General features: G+C 32.5%; 2 protein-coding genes across 6 annotated transcripts; both read right to left on the bottom strand.

Annotated features, from left to right (window-relative positions):
* Positions 1-4,878: 4,878 nt before the first annotated feature.
* On the bottom strand, positions 4,879-8,582 carry LOC145087913 (Zinc finger (C3HC4-type RING finger) family protein). Its single transcript, XM_079026042.1, has 2 exons — positions 8,064-8,582; positions 4,879-6,973 (listed from the first exon to the last, which is right to left on the bottom strand). The coding sequence occupies exons 1-2, from the start codon at positions 8,277-8,279 to the stop codon at positions 5,072-5,074; spliced, it is 2,118 nt and encodes a 705-aa protein (XP_078882168.1). The 5' UTR covers positions 8,280-8,582; the 3' UTR covers positions 4,879-5,071.
* Positions 8,583-13,276: 4,694 nt separating this feature from the next.
* On the bottom strand, positions 13,277-16,523 carry LOC145087912 (Tetratricopeptide repeat (TPR)-like superfamily protein). 5 transcript variants are annotated; one of them, XM_079026040.1, is made up of 4 exons: positions 13,907-16,523; positions 13,720-13,789; positions 13,593-13,645; positions 13,277-13,513 (listed from the first exon to the last, which is right to left on the bottom strand). In XM_079026040.1, the coding sequence occupies exon 1, from the start codon at positions 16,098-16,100 to the stop codon at positions 14,037-14,039; it is 2,064 nt and encodes a 687-aa protein (XP_078882166.1). In that variant the 5' UTR covers positions 16,101-16,523; the 3' UTR covers positions 13,277-13,513; positions 13,593-13,645; positions 13,720-13,789; positions 13,907-14,036. The 5 variants fall into 5 exon arrangements, with proteins under 5 accessions (XP_078882166.1, XP_078882165.1, XP_078882164.1 ...); XM_079026039.1 differs by having other exon boundaries at positions 13,720-16,523; XM_079026038.1 differs by having other exon boundaries at positions 13,593-13,789.
* Between the last annotated feature and the right edge of the window lie 7,322 nt (positions 16,524-23,845).

Here is a 23,845-nt window from a genome sequence, read left to right as displayed (position 1 = left end):
ATATAGGGGCAGAGGGAGTAGGGGCGCTAGTGGGTGTTTTGCCCCGTAACTCTTTAGGTATAAGACCCTCTGGTATGCATACCACGAAATGGGTCGTGGTCTAGGTGGCCACGACCGTGGTTAGTGCACACCACCCCAGACCTTTGTGGTTTTTAGTGTTCGTTGTTCTTTGTGGTGGGGAGAACGGAAGAGCACGCCCAATCAAATTTCTTCTTCTCATTTTTTCTTTCTTCTTGTCTCTATCTCTCTCTTCAATAAAATGTATATATATATTTTTATTTAAAATCAAAAAATAAAAGATATAGTGGTGAGTATACCAACCTTTTAGTGGTGGTTAGTGATAATGACGTGGCACCCACCACTATAGTGGTTAGTGGTAGGTATAACGGATGGCCTAAGTGTATTACAAACCCACTGTCAATAATATGCTCCATTTCTTTCACTTGGAATTTAATTAAAATAAAAGTATTGGATGGTACAAGTAAAAATACACTATATACAGTTACCATTCTTTAATTATAATCTGTGTTCACAATGTAAGTCTAAGCCTCCTTTATCTAAAATTTCTGGCTCCGCCAATATATATATATATATATATATATATATATATATATATATATATATATATATATATATATATATATATATATATATATATATATATATATATATATATATATATCAAACAATCACCTAACTAAACCAATTAACACTCAAATCAACTCATTAAACTTATATTTTGGTTAACATCATTCACATTTGTCTTCACCCACCCTATACCTTACCGGCCCACACTATTCCCCCTCACCATTTTCTGAGTAACACTCAAATCAACTCATTAAACTTATATTTTGGTTAACATCATTCATATTTGCCTTCACCCGCCTTATACCTCACCGGCCCATACTATTCCCCCTCACGCTTTTCCGAGTACACTTCCCCATCCTTCTAAACGTTTTTGGTTTTAAAAAACTTGACACATTTTGCTTGCTATTTTTAAAATTTATCATAATAACTTCAAAATTTATAAAATAATCATACATAAAACATTAGTATTTAATATCATGGGATGGAATATGATCCGACAAAACATTTCTTGTCTTTAAGATATAAAATACCAATATATGAATATGTTTTTTCAAAGTTTCATATCATAAAACAAGACCAATTAAAAAAAAAGGAATTGTGTAACATGTAAAGTAATTATCGTTACAAAAACACCATATTTAAAAACTTACTACTTGTGAGACTCGTGTATTACATGGATTTATCTAAAAAAACTTAAATATGAAGTTATAACATTTAACATTTTGAATTTTATTCAAATTGAAATATTTATTTCTTTTTTAAAATTGAACAAATAATTTAAATAAATAAAGAAAATAAATAATTAGGCTTTAATTTAGAAATTTTGGAATTAGAAGGAAAGTTGCAATAATTAAATTGATATACATTTATTATTATATTTATTACATTTAAATATATGTGAAATTTAATAAAATGAAAAAAAACAATAACATGATATGTGAAAAAAATTTAATTTAAAATAACCATAAAAATAACATTTGACAAATTAAATGAAAATTTATGGTGTGACAAAATAGATTTTTATTTATTATAATAAAGATTAAAAAATATGATAACGTTAACATAAATCTAGGAGTTTAAATAAAAGTTAATAACAAATAAAAATTTTGAATTTTAGTGTAATGTTTGAAACTTTAACTTTTAAGTCATGTTCCATGTAATATTATTGTACTTTTTGGACTGACAAAAATTTTCTGGTATCAAAAGTAATTGTATTACGTGGAGCATCGAACAAAAACACTATAAAATTTTCAAATATAAATATAAATCATAATTATAGTGGAAATTATTATGATAAGTAATTTGTAAATATTTTTTTCCTTAGAACTTTGTGTTATAAATACTTATAAATAATATTTCACAAATCATTTTTACTTTATGTTTTTATACCAATCAAAGTCATTTTAATCAATTATATGTGGGTTTTAGTGTTATTGGAAACTTTAATTTACTTTAAGTTGTCATAAAGAGTAACGTCAAGTGCATAAGAACATTAAACATTTCGCCAACATTTGACTACCGAGACACAAAATTGTAAGAGAAAAAAAGATTTGTTAACTTTTAAGATTTTAACAAAGGGCCGATGTTTAATGTTCTAAGAGAGAAATATTATTTTTAAACTTTTGTATATCACTCAAATGTTTATGCAAGATTTTAATGTTCATATTCACGTGACATTCTAGCTTGTAAAAGCTTGATAAAGCTTGATGTTTCAAGATAATGTTTGAACTTTGAATGACCATCATAATAATTTTTATTTATTATAATTACGGTAGTTGGTAAAATATATTTTAATTCTTAACTATTTTTATCAAGATAAGAAAGAAACAAAAAAAAATAGATTTACAATATAAATTTTTATAGAATACTTTACAAATTAATAGATTTTTCTAATAAGATTAAAATGAAAGATTAAGAAGGGACAATGAATTATGAGATAACAAAATTTTAATTTTATTCATATTTAATCGTTTTTCTTTTTATGTATGAATAATTTACTAAAGAACTTATTTTTTGTGTTAAAAGAAACAGCTTATGATCTGCAATAACCGGTCATAATAATATTTTTTGAAAACAAAAAGTATGTTTATTTGTAGATCTAAATATGATTAAACATTAATGTTTGTTACCTTTATAAGTTATTTTCTCAAAATATGAGGGAGTGTTTGGGATTGCTTTTCTAGCTGGATAAATATTCTTTTAGGGATGTCAAAAAAATCTCATGGGACCGCGATCCCGTATGAAGAATATTTGTTATAAAACGGAGGTGGAGGTAAAATTAACCCTCATTTTAATTTTGGGGGTTGAAACAGGGTGGGTAGTCCCGTTCCAAACCTCCATGGAAGCCCCATATATATATATATATATATATATATATATATATATATATATATATATATATATATATATATATATATAAAAGTTGTTACTATAACATTTTTGTTTTTAACATGCAAAATTATATTATAAATAACTTTTTTTAACACATAAAAATTAAAATAAATAAATAAATAAATAACTTGTTTTAGCCAAATAAGAAAATAGCCAAAAATCAATCATGGGCAAAAACAAAGGTGGGGCAATGGAGAAATTTTGAGGTTGGGGCAGGGATGCAACCTTATTACCATTTGTCTCTGTTGGCATATATATATATATATATATATATATATATATATATATATATATATATATATATATATATATATATATATAGAGAGAGAGAGAGAGAGAGAGAGTTAGGTTCATATATAAACACTATATATTGTGTGATTGTATAACCAATTTTTGACCAATCATTTAAATAAGGTATGATACTAATTAACATATAAATCAATAAATGCATTTTCAGTTATAATCTTATAATTATTGTAACTCATTTCATTTAACTTCACTCCTATAATTTTGGTAAGTAGTTTAAATTGAATTCTTTAATATATGTATCAAGAAAGTTGGTGACTAAAACTCAGATATAGTACCGAATCGAATGCTCGTTCTTTCGGAATTCATATAAAGAATATATTAGTTTATTTCATATTCTTCAAGATTATGTTACATACAGTAACATATTTTTATTTGTAAAAATAATATTTTCCTATTCTTCAAGAATTTTGAGTTGGTCTATAGTTTTGGTGAGTCTATGTAAAAAGAATATTACATATACTTTTAAAAAAAATAAGTTATAAAATATTAATGGATCGTTCTTAAAGAATAATTTTTTTTTCACATATCTCACTAGTTTTATTACAATAGTTCACAAATATTTATTAGTCAATGCATTCTTAAAGAATGAAATGTGATTCTTAAAAAATGAAATAAGTTTCAAGTAAATTCTTGATCTTTAAAGAATCAAACCGTCCGATTCTTTATTTTTATACTTTCTGAACATTGTATAAAAACATTTTGTTAATATTTTTTAAAACTAATAGTGAAATCGTCTAATTATTATAGAAAGAAATATGTTATCAAACTAAGTAAATTTTACAGAATGAAATCTATTTCGTTTTTTGTGATTATCGTGTAAAAAAATATTGCATATTTTTCAATACGTGATTTTCTGTGATTTGGTTTTAAAAATAATAATATGGATTTTGCTAATATATTTGACATAGTTTCCTAAAATATATTTACTTCTCTTTTATCTCATTTAATAAAATGTCATAATTACTCTTTAATAACCTTAGAATTAATTGATTGTAATTATATAGTAATTGCTATCATATATTAATACAATGCACCCTAAAATCATAGTCATTAATTTTTTTTAATCCAATGATCATAATTTGGTCACACATTCACATAATATTTAGAATTCACATTTAATCCTAACCCCTATATATATATATATATATATATATATATATATATATATATATATATATATATATATATATATATATATATATATATATATATATATATATATATAAAATGATTTTTGATTTATAAAAAATAAAACGTTTGAATTAATTTATATGGTATCAAAAAAGTTATAAGTTGATAAATCAATTTTATTTAAATGTTTGAATTAAATTATAGTTTTTTTATAATTATTTTAGGTGAAACATAAACACCTTAGAAAAGTCATGAATTTATGACATTTTAAAAACAACTTTTAAGGGTTTTGAAAAGGCATTTCTAAAATCGCTTATCAATTTGCCAAATATCTTTTTTTTTTTTCTTTTTTTTTAAAGATTATTGACCTTTTAAAAAACAAAGAAATCAACAAGCATAACCAAATCCCAAACACCCCAATACCACCTAATGTTTTAAAGAGGGCACAAAAATCACAAATACAATATCACTATATTCGTTTTTTTTTTTTCCTTAATTTCGTAAGAATACATTCTTTCAAGTTTAGGATCAATCAATTTTCTAACATCCCCAAAAGAAAAGAATTATTCCCTTACATTACACCCAACTAATCCAATATAATATACCCACCCATCAAAAACCACACAAACTTTAATCACCCTTTATTTCACTTTCACCTCGGGCGTGGTGCAGGAAATGACTGTATTGACCTCAACGACTTCTTACCCTGTGCACCCATGGACGAAGATGGGCTCCGGCTAAAACACATAGTCTGCGACAAATTAACCATGTCCACCATCGACGGTGTCTGATACGCCTGAATCACACTCGTCACCTCCGTTGAATCACCTCTCGCGGTGGCCCGCTGCCACGAATGCGAGCTCAGCCCCGACAACACGTAAGCCCGACCCGACGACTCATACACTCTCCGGCTTGCCATTCTCTCTTTCATCTCCCTCAACTCCGCCACCAACCCCACACACAACCGGTCTCCGCCACGCGCCGCCACCGACTCCGACAGCTTCCTCCGGCAATCATCCAACACCGACGTCGCTGCCGCCAGGTTCCCACGCTCCGCCGCCACCCGCGCTTCCGCTATCGCACTGGCGGCGTTAAGGCGGTTCCTTTGCCTGTCCACTTCGATCGAAACTATTTGTTTTCCGGCGGTGGTTTCCGGCCTCGAGATTGTCACGTTTTCGTTTCCGCCAACGGTCACAGTGGTTTTCTTTATCGGGTCTTTATGAATAACTTTGAATTTCACTAATGACATTTCATCACCCGATGATTCTTCAACCGGAATATCAATTCCCACGAGAAAATCCCGTTCTTCTTCGGCGTATAAATCACCAACTTCAATAAACCCGGATCGAAAATCAGACCCCATATTCACTTTATAACTCCCGGCTTTAATCGACCCGAGTTTCAAAACCGGATCAACACATTCGACTTCGACCCGTAATTCTTGGACCACAACACTCAAAAGCCCGCCAATACATTGAGCAAAAGCATCTTGTATAACATTCTCGGCTTCTATAAACGAAAACATTCCTCCGGAATGTTCCGAGATCGTGTGCATCGCGGAAGCGTCATGGTCCATTCCGAACCCAAACGTGTGAATCGGAATCCGAATCACATCGGTATCGGAATTGGATTTCTTGATTTGGAAAGAAGATGGTAAAAGAGATTGGTAATCGGTTTTGGATCCGTTTTTTCTCGGGCTGATACTGGTGTACGTGTCCTGCCCGTCTGACAACAATATCATACTGCTGACCGGATTCTTGAATTTCCGGTCAGTCATTACTTTGGCGCCCTTTTTCAAGGCCTCAGCTATGTTTGTTCCACCATTGGCCACCAATGAGTTAATCATTTGTAAAGATTCTTGTTTTCCTGATTCCGTCATACGCCGGAGTGGGAATAGGCGTCGGGCTGAAGAAGAAAACGCGATTACTGAAAGCCGGTCCAACGGGCCAAGATTTTGGATTACAAAGCCCATTGCTTGTTTTAATAAGGCAATCTTTGTTCCTGTCATACTTCCACTAATATCAAGAACAGTCACGAGATCAATCGGTGCTCGTGAGTTCATGTTTCCTTTAGTCACAGGCGCTTTTAGGTTTATTAAAATAGCAAAATTGTCAAACCGAGTTGACTTTGCTACTGCTGAAATTTCAGGGTATGTTGTCATTTCCAATCCTTGGTCGGAATCAGAATTACTAAAAACTTCTTCGGGTGTTTGGTTGAGTAGTTCGTCATCGTCAAAGACAGGAGGCTCGAGGGATTGGAATAGGAATGGGACGTTACGACTGGAATGGAGTTGTTGTGGGGGTAATCCTTGTAGAATCATGTAGGAATCATTGTGGGCCCATGAACCGGAATTGGTGTTTGACTTTACGCGAGAAGAACCGGAATTCTCAAAAGGGATTTCTTTCCATCTTGCCCGACAAACAGGACAAACGCGATTCCCATGTTTGACATTTGATGTAATGCAATTGAAATGGAAGGAATGTGAGCATTCTGCAGTGAAGATGGCATGACCATTGGTTGGTTTTATTGTAGTTAAACATATTGCACAAATTCTCTGCAAATCAAATGAAAGTTCATGTTTAGTATTAAATTTTTAAAGAATATCATGCAAGTTGTAAATCACTTTAGATGGCCAACAAACAAGTGAGTGGATTATTCTGGGTGATTATAAAAATTGGAACTTTTTAAAGTGAACATCATTAAGCAACTGGCGTTCCAATGACGAATGTTTCAAGGCAATAAAGAAAAGCATATGCATCATATAATGAAAAAAAAAGGCACATGTAAAAGAAAAGAATTGGAACCCAATAAGAATAAGTTACAGAGTTTCTACTCTTTCAAAAGTTAAACTTAAACTTATGCTCCACAAGTAAAGTCCAAAAGGGTAAATTCAACCACGAGAAGGGAAGACTGAAGAGAGAGGTTTTATTTGTAAAAGTGAAGGTGTTGACCAGATAAAGCACTTTACCTTCGAGAAGGGGAAGTAAAAAAGTAAGGGAGATGACAATGAACTGTGTATTTATAATTTAGTTAAATACAACTATACAAGCAAAGACATTCAAAGTTAAAAAGGACTATCAATGGAAAAGAGGATAACCTAAAAGAAGCATTAATGGTCGTTCCTAAATGATTAAGGAAAGTTGAAAACTACACGACAATAAAATAAGGAAGCCATCGTTATCTCCATCGCTGCCGTCTGTACTGTAATATCACTGTCGCAATTACCAGCCATTTCATAACTACATTAAAAAAAAAATCCTTTCGTCGATTACAATCAGAGTCAACTTGTGACCAAAAAGAGATTTTAACTTTTTACATCTCACCATGAATTATTACATCCTATGTTTTTTACTGTAGCAGAGTGTAATAGCCGATTCTCAAGGGTTACTCGACCACTCAACTCTCTGAATCTCTATCTTTTCAATTAACAAACACATAGTAATTCAGTAACTTGTGAAAATGACAAATCTTTTCAATTAACAATCACATAGTAATTCACAAGATAATCAATCGCAGAACTTCAGTTCAGTCAAACGAATAACTCAATCATACGTCATATCCCGGCAAAGTGAGATAAACCCCGGCAAGGTGAGATAAACAACGGAAATAGATACTTATAGGAGAGTTATAGTAAACAAAGTTACCTTGGACGACGATTTAATACCGTATTTTGATAACTGAAGGCCGGAGGACGAAGGAGTCGGAGTCGTGGGCATTCGGTGACGAATATCTGAACTCTTACGAGAGCGTGAAGACGGCGACGGCGGTGATTCATTATCGTCGGCGGTTTTAGGGACGTAAAGGCATGTATTTAGGCCTAGAGCGAGCTTGACCTTCCTCCATTTGCTTTCGCCTCCCATACTTCTGATACTAGTTCGATCTGTGGAATCGAGTAAGATCCTAATTATTTATAAATTGATAGAAGAGATTTTGTTGACAGATCTTAGGAGGAAAAATCGCTTGGTGAAAAGGAACATTCTTCAAGAAGAGACCATTCTCCGAAATTCTTGATCCATGAATATACGATGAATTCACTTTTTCCCCAAATTTCTTTCCCTAATCTCGATTTTAGGGTACCTGGACATGGAAACCGATAGCTTTGGACTTATACCAAAGCGAGAAGAGAGAGAAGAGTGAGAACAGCTTGGAGGGGTAAAGCTGGAAAATCAGCTTTATCGGGGAAATGGATTGGCAATCTACTCTCTACCAAAAATAATTAATTTAGTAAATTTTTTATCTTTATTATTATATATAGTATATTGTCATTTCGGTTCAAAATTTGGCATGGAGTTTTCATTTCCATCAACATTGATCCTTTTTGTCGATAGTTAACCACATATAAAGTGATTGTTTTATATTAACTTTCTTTCCTTTTTATTAGGATTAATGTTGTAACATTTGGCATGGAATACACCCTTGGTGGAGAAAAGAAATAATATGATGTTGAGATAACGAATTTAGGTAGTGTGATGGTGTTATTGGTGTGATGAACACAACCATCATTTTTAGATCTAAGAGGAGTACCTTTTTGATATTATTGTTGATAGGTTGTATTTTTAGATTGTAGAAAAAGCAAAATTAATTGTCTTAGTTGGCTTCAAAACGCACCTTTTGTTAGCATTTTTTCGCAATGATTTTTTACTAGTTCATTGTTACAAAAAAAAAAGTATGTCCACCGTACCCTCACACTCTTTTCGTTTTTTATCTGAACTAAATGCTATGTCATCCTCTTATTTTTCTTAAATTCGAAATATATATATATATATATATATATATATATATATATATATATATATATATATATATATATATATATATATATATATATATATATATATATGGTAGTGATGTTGACAATTTATTTATATATGAAAACAATTGTAAGAGTTTTTTACTACAAACAACACCAAAGAAAATGTTGTTCCTCCACCCAAACTCACTTGCTAAGTTGCTATACCAACCCCACTGTATGATACCAATATATGATACGATGGGAACTCCATTTAATCTTTTATAAAAAAACAATTTATATATTTAATTAATAGAACCAAAAACTTCAATGTTGATTTTGGAAACAAAGATAAAAGCAATAAACATTAGTTAAGTTTGGTTACATCGAGGGAAGTTGGAAGATAGGGTGGGATTTCAGTTTTATTCTAGTTAGATTAGAAAAATTACATCAAAAAACATATTTTAATATTTTAATAACATGTTTTTTATTATTATATTCAATTAGAACATAAAAATTAACATATTTTATTAATTATAAAAAGGACAAATTATGGAAATATGTTAATATTTTTAAAAACATATTTAACATTAAACTCATTTTAAAAATCTCAATAATTTTTTTAATACAATCGCATATATATTGCATTTAAAGTAAAATTGAATATCTAATAATTATTTATAAAAACAAGTTAGATATTTTTGTGTAAAATAAATAATAATTCATGTGTTATTATTGGTCGACATCACATTCATAATGTTTTTGCCTGTCGATTGTACTTTGAATCCACTTTATATTTAACCAAAATAAAAATTATATTGGAGTTGGTTATAGTCTTATAGATGACATTTCATCTCAACAAAAAGTCTAATATGGTTTAAGCGTGTCATGAAATTAATAAACCCGAAAGTTATTATAGTAATATATTGGTATATGACTCTTTTACCCTTGGGTCTGTAAGTAATTGCAAGAAATGCCATTAGATGTCTTTGGACTTTGATATTAACGAAAGAATGGGTTCGCCGTTTATGGTCATCATCATTGGATGTCATCTAGTTTGGAGTTTGGACGTGAGTGATCCAATGGCGATTTTCAAGTTGACCCAGAAACCCAGTTGTACTATGTTATATTATTTTATGATTGTTTTTTTTTTCTTTAATATTTTTAAAAAAATATCTGAGAAATTTTAATATAACATAATATATTTGCAAAAATCTAAAACATAATTTATTTATATTTATATAATTGATAAATAAGTATATTATTATCTTTCAAAAATAAAATATTTTTAGTTGAAATAAACGTGTTTGGGTATCTTAATATTAGATTTTGAATCTTATTAATCTACTTCTAAATCATGTCACACTACTATTTGTGTGTTTTTAAAAGATTAGAAAAATATCTTTTTAATATCTTCTTTAACTTTTCTCAACAAAAAGTAAACTCGTCCCTTCCTTTCCCTCTTTCCATCAAACTTTATTTTTGACGAATCTCATTTCAATATTGTTTATTCATCTTTTTAATAATTAATTAAAAGATGCCACTAAAAACGATTTTGTTTCATAATACTCCGTAGTATATTTATATGATATTTGTTTGACTCTTAAATATTTGAATCAAACTGACTTGTTGCATTGCGTGCCTAACCAAAGTTCGTTTGATTTGACCAATAAAAAAGATGGATATGTTTTCTTACTTCAAGTTATTTTCGTACCTATGTTAAATCCTTTAAATATTAATATTTAAACTTTCATTTATGTGAAATCAGATAAATTTAAGTTATTTAGTGTCGGCCATTTTAGTTTTTCATTTATCTTAATTTTTATGAGACTTGGCTTATTGTTATTATATATTTGACTAATAACTTGATAATGATATGTCATTGACATATCTTTATGAAATGAAACAATCTCATTAAATAATAACCAAATTTATTTTTCTTTCATATTTCTAAAACATCTAAAACGTAAATAGATTATACAAATAAAGTTTAAATTTTGTTTCATTGTAAAATACCTTTATAAATCAATAAAATTTAGTCTAATTTTACCTTTATAAATCAATATTAGGTTAAATTTTATTGATTTATAAAGGTACACAATTTTATAGTGAAACGAAAATTGAACTTATGCTCAATTATACAAAATTCATACACGCAACTAATATACAATTCTTTTCATACCATATTTTTCTTCTCGTGTGTCAAAAACCTATTAATATTACGTAGAGGCTTATTCATATTACTTATCTTCATTATAATATACATAAATCTACATGATCACTCTATCACTCATAATATCACCACAAGTCCACAAGCACCAAGATATAGCCTGGTAAGATGTGTTTGAAACCATTTCACTAAATACTATGTTTACATTACCAAAAACATGTATCTTAGGCATAATTATCTTGCAGGCTAATATTAGAAGTTATCACTACTTCAAGTCTTCTAAAAGTGTTTTAAAGTCTTCCACAGTGATGTTAAAAGGCACCCAAAAGTCTTGGTGATACGTTTTCATGACTTTCCTAGAATGTACATCAAAAGAAAAAAAATGTTTAAACCACTAAAGTGTCTAAGGGAGAACCCTTCCAATCCATTCAACCCACTTGCTATGTCAATATTTTTTTATTTAATTAAATTAAAAAAAATATTTAAATAAAATAAAACATTATATTTTTTTTCTTTCGAAAACTTTTACTAATTTAAAACAAAAAATGTTCTAAAATAATTAAAGAAAAAAGAAACAAAAGGTTTACCATTCATGCATTAAAATTGAATGAAATGTTTACAAAAATATATAACAAAAAAAAAAGTACAAAATTACAATCACATGGGTTGAATAGTGATAATGTCATATGCATACATTTGATTGTGAATAGAATTGAAAACAAAAGAAACCACGTGCTGGAGAGAGAGAGAGTTTAGAGAAAGAGAGGGATCAGTTGCGGGTTGTATAGCCTGCTCAAAAACTCCACAAAGAAACCCGCAATAGCCCGTACATATCACGAAATCAGAGAATAATATCAAACATAAAAGATGTCATGCAAAAATGTCAACGCATAGAACACGGAAGAAGAAATGACAAATCGGTAATAACAACAAGAGTATACACTAGGACCAAAATGACATATAAAGTTGAATATCAAAATTGTATACTTAAAGGAATGTTAATTGCCAATGAGTATTTAACGAATTGATGAGTACATATGAGAGACACTCATAACAACAAATGTACTCTTGCCGTTCAAACATTAAAACTCTCAAGTATTTTATTACTTCTTAACTATTTATAATATATTTTTATGTGCTAACATTTTATGATACCAAATAGATTCATAAAGAGGCAGGAAAATGAAGAAATAAGATATTTCCTCATTACAACGATTTATGTATCCTTTTTGGAAATGATAGAGCTCAAGGGAATAAAGGCAAAGATTTTGCCCAAATGGAAGAAGATGCAAACAATGGAAAACAATCCGAACCAATAAAAGACGGCTTTAAAGAACAAACCATAGAAAATGAAAAATCTCCAAATGCATAGAGAAAAAGTAGAGTTGATGTTGTTATTAAGCGAATAACTATTGCATCTAACGTCCTTGGAGAAAAACTTGAAAAAAAAAACAACGAATATCATGAATCAAGCAATTCTAGAAGGGAAAAAAACTTCTATGATAATTCCTGAAATTTCAAAGCAAGTAGGAAAATAATACATGATCTGGAAACCATGTTAAATTTTTGGAATTTGGAAGGAGAAAACCGTGAGGATCAGTGGCGTAGCCAAGATTTGGTTTTACGCTAGGTCAAACAATTTACAAAATATAAACGAGTAGCAAAATAATTCAAAAACTTGAAACCACAATTGTTTAAAAATCGTCTAAGATTAAAAATAAAATAGTTAATTGATTAATTCAGAAATAGAAAAATAAAATAACGAATTTGATGAACAATAATGTGATCTACTCAAAAACTTGTAACCCTAATTCTTTAATCAACATGCCGTGATGCCGCTGCAAAAAATACTCTTCATACATAATTTGAAGTTTTTAATAGATGGCTCGTATCACAATTCATGATTCCTAATATATATCTGTAAAACTTCTTCATGTTTATTATAAAAATATAATAAGTTACAAAAAATCACTATTTCTATCATATAACAAAATTAATTTTTCAATTTGTTTGAGCAAACCAAATAGAAAACAAACTATTTTCCATGTCAACCACTCCCTTTCAAAAACATTTTGCGAATCAAACACAAGCTTAGAGTTTGACCCAAAAATATTCGAAAAAATAGAATTTACCTGCTTTAAAAATAGGAAAAAGACTCTTTTTGTTTGTTTAGTGGAATCATAAGCCAAAACCGCCTGTAACCACAAAAAACAATGATTGTTATGATAAATTGGCAAACCTTAAAATATTAAGATAAAAATTGAGATTCATCACCAAGGCATTATAACTTCTCCTCATGTCTCGCTTTTTTAGGATATTCCTCCTCACTTAAGTCAATAAATAAGACACATTAATTCGAATAAATACAAAAACAACTCTTTTCTTAATCTCATCTAATTACCTGCAACATATTTTCAGTATCACCTAAATACACATCATGTGCTTGTCTTGGAAACTTCTTCCAAATGAATCTGCACAATGATGTGATTCCAAATTACTAAACAAATAACATTTTTGCAGTAACAATTTTTATATCACTCATGCAACATGATATGTCACGAAGTCCCAATGCTCTTGTGAGAATTTACCTGATGAAGACAAGTTGATATGAAATGACAATAATGCCCCCAATACAATAAACATCACCTAACAATCTTGGGGAATGCATATGACAATTCTTGTTTTCGGTTCACGTTATGTAAACAATGTTTGATTAAGTCACCAATAATCTCCACAAGAACACTCACCATTTTCAAATTTATGAAACCTATTAGCATCTCTAACTAAAAACACTTTGGTTAATATCTTTGACAACCCCTTTATAAACTCGTGACAATCGCCACAAACCCTCAAGTTTTTAAAAATCCGAATACAACCCCTCTCCTTTTCAATCCCATCATTATGAACCAAAAAAAGCCCGATAGCCAACTTCTCACTATGAACCCTCAAACTCTCTTCCCTCGATTCCTCCTCCACATCATGCAATGAAAACCTAACTTCATAAGCAAATTGCACTTCCTCCTTCAATCTCTTTTCCATTTCCTTCAACTTTTCATGGATTCTTGATGTCAATGGATGCCTCTCATCTCCATTGTAGAAAAAGTGAATCGATTTATCAATCTCCACCCAACTTTGACCACCTACTTTATTTAACCCCTTCACTTTGACCGACTTTCTAACCTTTTCACTCTCTTTCCATAAACCCGCATTCGCATAGATGCTTGACATCATGACATAGTTTACAACACTTACATCATCCATTTTCATAAGAATTTCACCAACTTCACGTCCCATTTCCAAATCTTTGTGTAGTTTACAAGCACTAAGCAATGTCTGCCAGATACCTGAATTAGGCTTCACGGGCATGTTCTTGATAAGATTTCTTGCTTCTTTTAAACGACCAGACCTACCAAGAAGATCAACCATGCAAGCATAATGCTCCACATTCGGTTTGATTGTGGGGTCGTTGAGTAATCTTGAAAAGTATTGTTGACTTTTCTCAACTAAACCAGAGTGGCTACAAGACGAGAGTATGGCCAAGTAAGTTACTCCATCAGGTGAAATGTTTTCTGATTTCATGTTCTCAAAGATGTTAATCGCTTGTTCACCAAGACCATGTTTTCCATATCCTGTTATCATGATTGTCCAAGATACCACGTTTCTCTTGGGCATTTCTTCAAACACCTTATCTGCATCTTCTATTACACCACACTTCAGATACATATCCATCACTGAATTTGCCACAGAGATGTCTAGACCGAATGGGACTTTGGTTATGTAAGCGTGCATTTGCTTACCTTGTTCAAGAAGAGCAAAATCAGCGAACACTGCCATCACGCTGGAGAGAACAAACCCGTCAATAGGAAAGCTGCTCTTTCTAAGTGCACTATATGACTCCATAGCTTTTGACAAGTTTCCTTCTTGAGCATAGCCTACAACTAGCGTTGTCCAGGAGATGACACTCTTTCTTTCGACTTGATCAAACACCTTCTGTGCATCACGTAAAGACCCACATTTTGCATACAAATCAATTAGTGAACCTGCAACGATTGTTTGTTGTGACAAAAGAAAACCCATTGAAATTAGAAACCCGTGGATTTGTCTCCCAGCCTCCAATTCTCCAAGACCAGCACAAGCTTTCAAAGTGCTTGTGAAAGTAAACCCATCGGGGTTTTTTCCTTGTATCTGCATCTCCTTGAATAAATCCAAGGATTTGTCACCCATGTGTCCGACTGCATATCCTGATATCATTGCATTCCAAGTTATCAGACTTCTCTCAGGCACTTCATCGAACACCTGAGATGCAGCCTCGATTCTCCCACATTTTGAATACATGTCTATCAAAGAATTTCCCACCACTGGGAACCATTCAAAGCCCGTTTTACAGCACCAGCCATGAACCTGCATCCCATTCTCGGGAACACCTACGAATCCACAAGCTTTAAAGTTGGTAGAAAATGTGAACTCATTCGGTTTAACCATGGAACTTCCCATTCGACTTAAGAGTAATAATGAGCTTTTGGCATTGCCTTGATTTAGGTACCCACACATAAGAGACGTCCAAGAAACAACGTTTCTTTGAAGCATTCTATCAAACACTTTACATGCCATCTCGACCCTGCCACATTTTCCATACATATCTATAAGGTCATTGTTTATCATCATATCAAACCCATAACCCGATTTCACAACTGTGGTATGAACCTGCAATCCTTGATCTAAAAACAAATTCTTTGAGCAAACCCTCAAGAGCTGAGCAAACCGTTGCCTCTCGTTCATCATGAGAATCCTTTATTGAACCTTCTTCCCAAGCATCACAATTTGACGCATGATATGATAATAGTGTCTGTAAAGTCTTCGTTCATGTCAGATTTCACGCATGATAAATAAATGTTCTTTACATATACATTAGCAAAAAGTAAAATAAAATTGTAAACATTTCAAAAGATTTGAACAGAACGAAAATAAGTTTGAGAAAATAAACAGTTTGAGTTGCTACCAAATCACAGGAAGTATATTAAAATAGATGATTGCATATGACACGCACACTCGGCATCTTAAAAAAAGTTTTAAATAGGAGTAATATTTATTAGTATTATTAGAAAACTATTGATGCTGGTTCAAAGTGTCAAAACAAATCACTCTCTACTAACGAAGTTTCATGATTTGAGAAGATGATATTCAAATACCCAACCTCCTTATCGTTTAAGCTGCCAAATTAATTAGTAGTAAGTGCAAGAATTGGCAACAGATTTTCATTTATTAATTTATGACATAATCATATTATAATGCCCTAAAAAGATAAAAATGAAAGTATAGTGTTGTATTAGAAGTAGGATGATATAAAATACAAAATACAAAATGCATCCCTTTCACAAATTAATTTGTTCCTAATTAACATGGTGTGTACTTCATATAAGGTAAGGATTATAGAGGTAAAATCCACTGGTGAAGGCTGATTAGCTGTGGTCAAACAAGCTAATGCAAGGGTCAAGGGTTTTTAGGTCATTTTATATGTTATGTCTGTAGAATATAAATAGAAGCCTTGTGTTTTTTGTTAAGCATCTTAAAATCTGCTTCATAAAACACTGAAAACATAGAGTCATATCATTTTACTCTTAAAATCTGTTTCATGTGCAGCTTTTAACTTGTAAAAATAGAAATCGATTTCATTACAACATTCTACTTTCAAAACAAGATTCCTTCAAGGCATTGTATTTGGAAAATTTACCTGATTATAACATATTACTTTGGAATTTAAACATTAAAAACTCTATTCATTTATAGTAGTGAAAAATCTACCTATACAACAATGCACTTATGCCAAAATAAATAAACAGATCACATTTGTTTTAAATATTCCAATCTAAAAAATATATTAAAAAAAAAAACTAACACATTTGGCATCAACGTTAATTCATCTATTTGATGGGTCAAACATTCACATATCTATGAGACTATGACTCAAAACATATGAGAGAGAGAGAGAGAGAGAGAGAGAGAGAGAGAGAGAGAGAGAGAGAGAGAGAGCTTAATCAAAGCTTGTTTTCTTCTCCTTCTACAACTTACTCAACCTACAACATATTAAAACTAAAAATTTCAAAATCCAATAAATAAGCATGTAACAGAAAAATGAAGAAATGTAAGTGTTTTCACCTCAGATCGTGGATTAGGGTTTGTGGTGGTGGTATCTAGATGTAGGTTTTTTATCAGGCCGGAGGGTATGTAGCAGGGAAGGAGGTGTAGGAAATAAACTGCGGCCGGAAACATAATATCGTGACCGCGGTTTAGGGGTGCGGGGAGCTACCCCGCCCTCTAGCCTCATGTCATTAGTCACCCTTTTTTTTATTTTATTTTCGGTTTTTTTAACATTCATTAAATTAGCTTTTTTTTTTCAAATTTTTTAACATTTATTAAATTAAATATATACTTAAAAATTATAAAAAAAATATATTAAAATTTATGGTTTTTAATTCCCTAGAAAACGAATATAATATTTATATAAAATATATTTTTAAAAAAAATAAAAAAAATGAAGATAGTGAAAAGTAATGAAAGATAACCATTTAATGTCTTTTGGTAACAAAAGGTGAGCGAGTGGAAAACTGACATTCAAAAAGTAAAAGGTAAAAAATAGGTATACCCTAGAGAGAGAGAGGTGTGACGATGGTGTAACAGTGGTCGTGGTGGTCCAAACAGTAGATTAGAAATAAATCCAGATTATAGCGATTGTGTTTGTAGGTGGTTGAAGGTGGAAGGAGGCAGCGCAAGGCATGGCAGGGAAAACGGTGGTGAAGGCTTAAACACCCAAAAACCATAAATCTTTAACCCTCTTCAAGCTACTGATTTCTTATACGATGTCATTATTGGAAATTAAATAAGATTTATTTTAAATTTCTTATTTTGTGAACAGATGGCTCTTATCCTATTGGTAAATATATGCTTTTATATTGATGGTGAGATAATGAGTATACAGAAGGAACCATAACTCTCTTTTTGATGAAATAGAAAACCCCAGAAGAGCGTTTATCTTGCTTATACTAACTTACCTTAATTTTTCCATTGATTCAAGCTTGTGCTTATGAGTGGTAAGAGCTTTACATAAATATGTTATTGAAGAAATGGTGCAAGAAATGTTGGATAGTACAAAAAAATAGCTTCCAAGTTTGGAATACATTTTCTAGGTTCTAATCCTAATTGATATTTTTTTCACCACCTCCACTGCCGTCGTCGCCACTGTCACCATCACCGTCGCCATAGCCACCAGCGCCACCTTCCTTACTACCACCACCGCCACTGTCGCCACCACCTCCGCCACCGCCACCTCTGCCACCCACCTCACTCCTACCTCTTCCACCACCATCAACACCAACACCAACCCATCAATTTTTTCATAGAAGATTTTAAAAAACAAACAATTTTTTTATGAATGACTAAAGACATGAAAAAAAACATTTGGTTTACATCTTATTCCGTAGACATGAAGAAAAAAAAACAGAAGGCGATTTACCTCTTCCAAAACAAACACCACCTTAATGAATTCGATTTTTAAACCATTCCTCAGGATATTTGTTATAACATTCTTTGACGGTATTCTAGTTTATAGTAAAAGTTGGAGTGACCATTCTAAGCATTTAAAAGGTGTCTTGGGTGTATTGAAATCACACACCTTGTTTGATAAATTATCCCAATGCAATTTTGCTAGGAGACATGCCAAATATATGGGCCATGTAAGAGGGTGTTACAACCCTGAAAATTCCAAGCGTATTCTGGGAAGTAGTTTCAATGGATTTATATAAAGGTTGCACAAATCTATGGGTTTTATGATCATCTTCTTGGTGGTAGACAAACTAAGCAAATATGGTCACTTTATGGGTTTAAAACATCCCTATAGTGCTTATGTCATCGCTTAAAGCTTCCTCGACAATGTGTCAAATCTGTATGAGTTTCCTACTAAAATCATTTCGGAGAGAGACCCTATCTTCTTAAACAAATTTTGGAAGGAGCTTTGTAAAGCCTATCATACAACCTTCGCATTCACCACATCTTATCCTATAACAAATATCCTGAGGAATGGTTTAAAAATCGAATATCCTGATGATATTCTAGTTTATAGCTATCTTCTTAAACAAATTTTGGAAGGAGCTTTGTAAATCCACACCACCTACTCTCACCCACGATTTTACCCATGATTCACAAAGTGAAATGAAGTCATCGTCATCTTTCCTACACCCTACCCACCCGCCTAACCCTACTCCTACCTACACTACCTACCCACCACTACACACCCACACACGCACATCTATGCTCACGCCCACCTCTACTCCTACATATCCACCACACCTTTATCCCCAACCAACCATCCACCCAAAACCTACACCCACACCACTCATCCTTACCCCATACCCACAACCACACACCTATACTTACCCTCACTCACCATACCCTACCACATCCACATCCACATCCCCATACCCATACCCACACCCACATCCACACATACACACCCCCACCACCTTTAGCCACACCTATACCCACATGTTTATTCCCATATCCATAAGCCTATGACAATACCTATGCCAACCATTGGCCCACATCTATACCAAGACCTACATGTATACATACATATGTTTATTTTTTCTTTCTTTAACTCTTTGAACTTGCACCCAACTACTAATTAAGTCCTTAGATCTAGCCTAAAAGCAAGATATCTATTAATTGTTTTTATCAAGTATAATTATATATTTTTGTTTTGTAAAGCTGTTTTTTACTATATATAGTACATGCAAATTCAATAAAAACATTGGTTTTAGCGGATAAGGGTTTAATAAATGAAATTTTTAATTAAATGAAATGTTTATCGTTTTATAACAATAAGTTACAAAAATCAATAAAAATAGTATTTTGATCACATTATATAATTTACTTTCAAATTTCTTTAACAAATATGCAAACCAAGGAAGGAAAAACAAATTTCACTCCATGTCAACCAAATGCATATCTGATTTCAAATTCATTCAGATTTTAATTCCTTCATATTCTAATTCCTTTTAAAGATTACATTCATTCCAAAAACATTATGCGTACCAAATGCCCCTAGTGGTTTTCAAAGATGCTACGTTCCAATGAAATTACTAAAGTTGGATATTTCCGGATTACCTCTATTGAGTTGAAATGGATGTAGTGTAACACTGGAAATAGTTGACAAGTATTACTATTAAAATTTATAGGTTGAGATAAGGAACAAGTTAGGATTATAGTAATCAAGTCTAAGTTCTTGCAGACAATAAGATTCAGAAGTACTTAGAGTAAACGGAGTGGGCTCGTTACTTCCGGTCGTCAAGCTCGCCAAAAACACTAGAACACCGCCCCTAGCGCTCGCTAGGGGGCTCGCTACCTCCGACTCATTGCAATCTTGGCGACAAGAGAGCGAAATGAATTGTGCAATGTGATTGGTGGAAAAGGAATTGGCGGGATTGCAATCTAATATAAATTAAAAAATAAATAAATAACATTTTTTATCTAATATTTTACGAAATATTAGGAGTGTTACCACTCCCTACCTACCTACCAAATGCTAAGATTAGGTGTTAGATGGAGAAAAATGAGGTGACACTCAAAAAACCGATGTGGCAAAGTGCTAGCAGTGTTACCATTCTCCTTAGTCTTAGAGTGTTATGGTAATTTATATGTGTAAGTGGTTATTGAGACAGATCAATACGATAAACCTTGTCAGGTGGGCATGTTGGGTTTTTGGCACCGTAGCACAACAAAGTTTGGCGAATTTACACATTTAGTCATTCAAGTATTTTTTTGTACCTAATAGATCATTAAAGTTGAATTTTACCTATCAATTACACCATTATATGACCTAATACAAAAACAGTCGGTTACTTGAGTAACTAAATGTGTAAATTCATCTAACTTTGTTGTGCTACGGTGCCAGAAACCTCATATTGATATGTCAAGCCATTGTCAGTATTTCAACCGTAAACCAGATACAATTTCTCCCAAACCCTTAATCAACCGGTATTTCCTAACGTTAAAGACCAATTGAGCACAAAAAAAAAAGTTGAGTGACTAAATGTGTAAATTAACCAAACTTTGTTGTGCTACAATGCAAAAAACTTTTTCATGTTTTATGTTTACGACTAAATTGCAAATTTGGTCCCTGTGTTTTGCGAAAAACTGTGGATGGAGTCCAAAAAGTTTACAACTTGCACCAATGGTCCAAAACAGAAAACTTTTTGTGGATTTAGTCCCTCCTAAATTTAAGTTTTTGTGGATTTGGTCCACACCCAATCTAGAATGACAAATATACCCTTGAAATAAAAAATTTAATTACTTTCTTATTTTAATATTATTAAAAAAATTTATATCCATCTCTCTCTCTCTCATTCCTCCCTCCTCATCCTCTCCAACCATCCTTTCCTGGGTTTCCGACAAGGTATACAAAAATTGTTGCGGGCGACGTTTTGTTCTTTCGTAGATAAATCCCTCCACAACCTCACAGTTGGTGCAAAGATGAATGTAACATACACATTCTGAAATTGTGTATTGTTATTATTAAAAGTGAATAAAATTGAGTGTTGAGTTCTAACAGATAGTTTTTACTAGAAATGAAGTAAAACTATGTTTAGAATCACTCATAAAATATTAGAAGTCTTATGAGATTCCAATTAATAGTCAAATAGTGAAATATAGCGAAAATATAAAATTTGGAATAAGTAAAATTTTATTATTGAAAGTTGTAGAAAATCTCATTAGAAACATTTAGGCGAAAACCTAGTCGAAATCCGAGTTATAACAAAGAAGTTATGACCAAACGAAGATCCGTGATAAATCCGGAAAATACTTTGTCGCGTAAAAATTTAATTTTCGATAAACTAATTTTTAGCCTTAGTGATGTAAATGAAAGTTGTAGAACTCGTGAAAATAATCAACTTTCATATAAAGAATGCCAAAATCTGACTTCGTATAAGGAAGTTATGATTTTTCGAGGTTTCAGCTTAGCAGTAGACAGCTAAAAACTCGAATTTTAGATCGAGTGATTTTTAGCCGACACAACCTAAACGAGAATTGAAGGTCTCGTCATTTGTAGTACAACGGTAAAAAGTCTGACAAAAACGGATGTCGGATGAAGAAGTTATGAATTTTTAACGGGTTGTCCTGTCCCGGTCTGTTAAAAATAATAATATAAAAAATCAAATTCAAAATTAGCCGATGAAGTCTAAACGAAAGTTGTAGAGCGTAATTTTAGCTACGCGTGCATATAAAGAACGTCAAAAACAGAGCTCGTATGTGAAAGTTATGGATTTTACAAGATTTGGCACTTTTTCGAGAAAAATTCGCATGAATAGTACTGCCACGTCACCCTCTTATGCGAGGCTTCCACGTGTCGGACACGTGTTCGCTGCTGATTGGACCGAAGCTTTGCGTGTTGCCTTCTGATTGGACCAAGTCCAAGGTCCACTAAGCATGGGACACCTTCGCATGAGACACCTCTGGATCTCGCCCCGTGTCCGCCTTGTGTCCGAAGCAGCTTAGTCATCCGAGCAGCTGGCAACGCGCGTCGCAACCCCCTCGCACCGAAGGCTCGGCCAATCCGAGACCGCCACCTGCCCTTCCCGTGTTGACCTGCGAAGCGAGCCACCTGGAGGCTCGCATGCGAGCCACGTACTTCGTTCCTCCTGCTGCCTCGTGCCCTCGCTGACTCACCCCTTCTCGGCCGAACCCTCGCATCTCCTCCCTATAAATACAAGGCCTGCGAGCCTTGCCGAGGAATTTTAGAAAATTGCCATTTTTGGCCCCCTTTTCCATATTTTGACTATTTTGACATCCCCCGAAGCCCCGGTGTCAATTTTAACACCCGAAACACGCCCCGAAGTGCCGTGAAGCCCGAAAAATTTATCTTTTCGGTTTTGAAGCTCTACCTTTTTAGAGTCCGGTTTTTAGCTAATTCTCTCGGTTTTCAACAAATAAAGCCATATTTGGAGCCGATATGCTGCTCAAATTACTATTTTAACCCCCGATTATTTTAAGATGAGTTCAATATATAGGAACAATTGTATGTTATGTGTTATATGTGCTATGTGCTTTTCAGTGTTATTATTCTGAATTATTTTCCTGTGTTATTTTTATTCGCTATTTTTAATAGCAAAGATATACCTTTGACCCTGTGATCAGTGAAAGGACTTAGATTCACGATGGTACTGGTATGTAGCCTCTGGCCATGTAGAACATGTCTTGTAAGAGAATGACTTTTATTCTATGGCATTGGCAGAAGGTTAGATAGGACTGGTATGTAGCCTCTGACCATGTAGAGCATGACTCCGTAAGAGAATGAACTCTATTCTATGGTATTGGCAAATGGTTAGACAGGGATTTAAGCCTGAAATCTACCAAAATGTTAATCCGAAGTTGTATATCTTCTGTGCTGTTTAGGCCAAAAGCTTTATTGATGCATATCAAGTATTGAAATTGTTGTGTCTCATTGATCGTAAATCTTTGAATCAAATCTTGAGTTG

This window comes from Lactuca serriola, chromosome 2, assembly GCF_051521515.1.
Source record: "Lactuca serriola cultivar US96UC23 chromosome 2, Lser_US96UC23_V15, whole genome shotgun sequence".
Taxonomy (NCBI): domain Eukaryota; kingdom Viridiplantae; phylum Streptophyta; class Magnoliopsida; order Asterales; family Asteraceae; genus Lactuca; species Lactuca serriola.
This window is presented reverse-complemented; position numbering and strand designations above follow the sequence as displayed.

Coding starts and splice junctions, on each gene's coding strand:
- LOC145087913 (XM_079026042.1), bottom strand. CDS start 8,279: ATGGGAGGCGAAAGCAAATGGAGGAAGGTCAAGCTCGCTCTAGGCCTA. Junction 6,974..8,063: donor GTATTAAATCGTCGTCCAAG/GTAACTTTGTTT, acceptor TTTGATTTGCAG/AGAATTTGTGCAATATGTTT.
- LOC145087912 (XM_079026037.1), bottom strand. CDS start 16,100: ATGATGAACGAGAGGCAACGGTTTGCTCAGCTCTTGAGGGTTTGCTCA.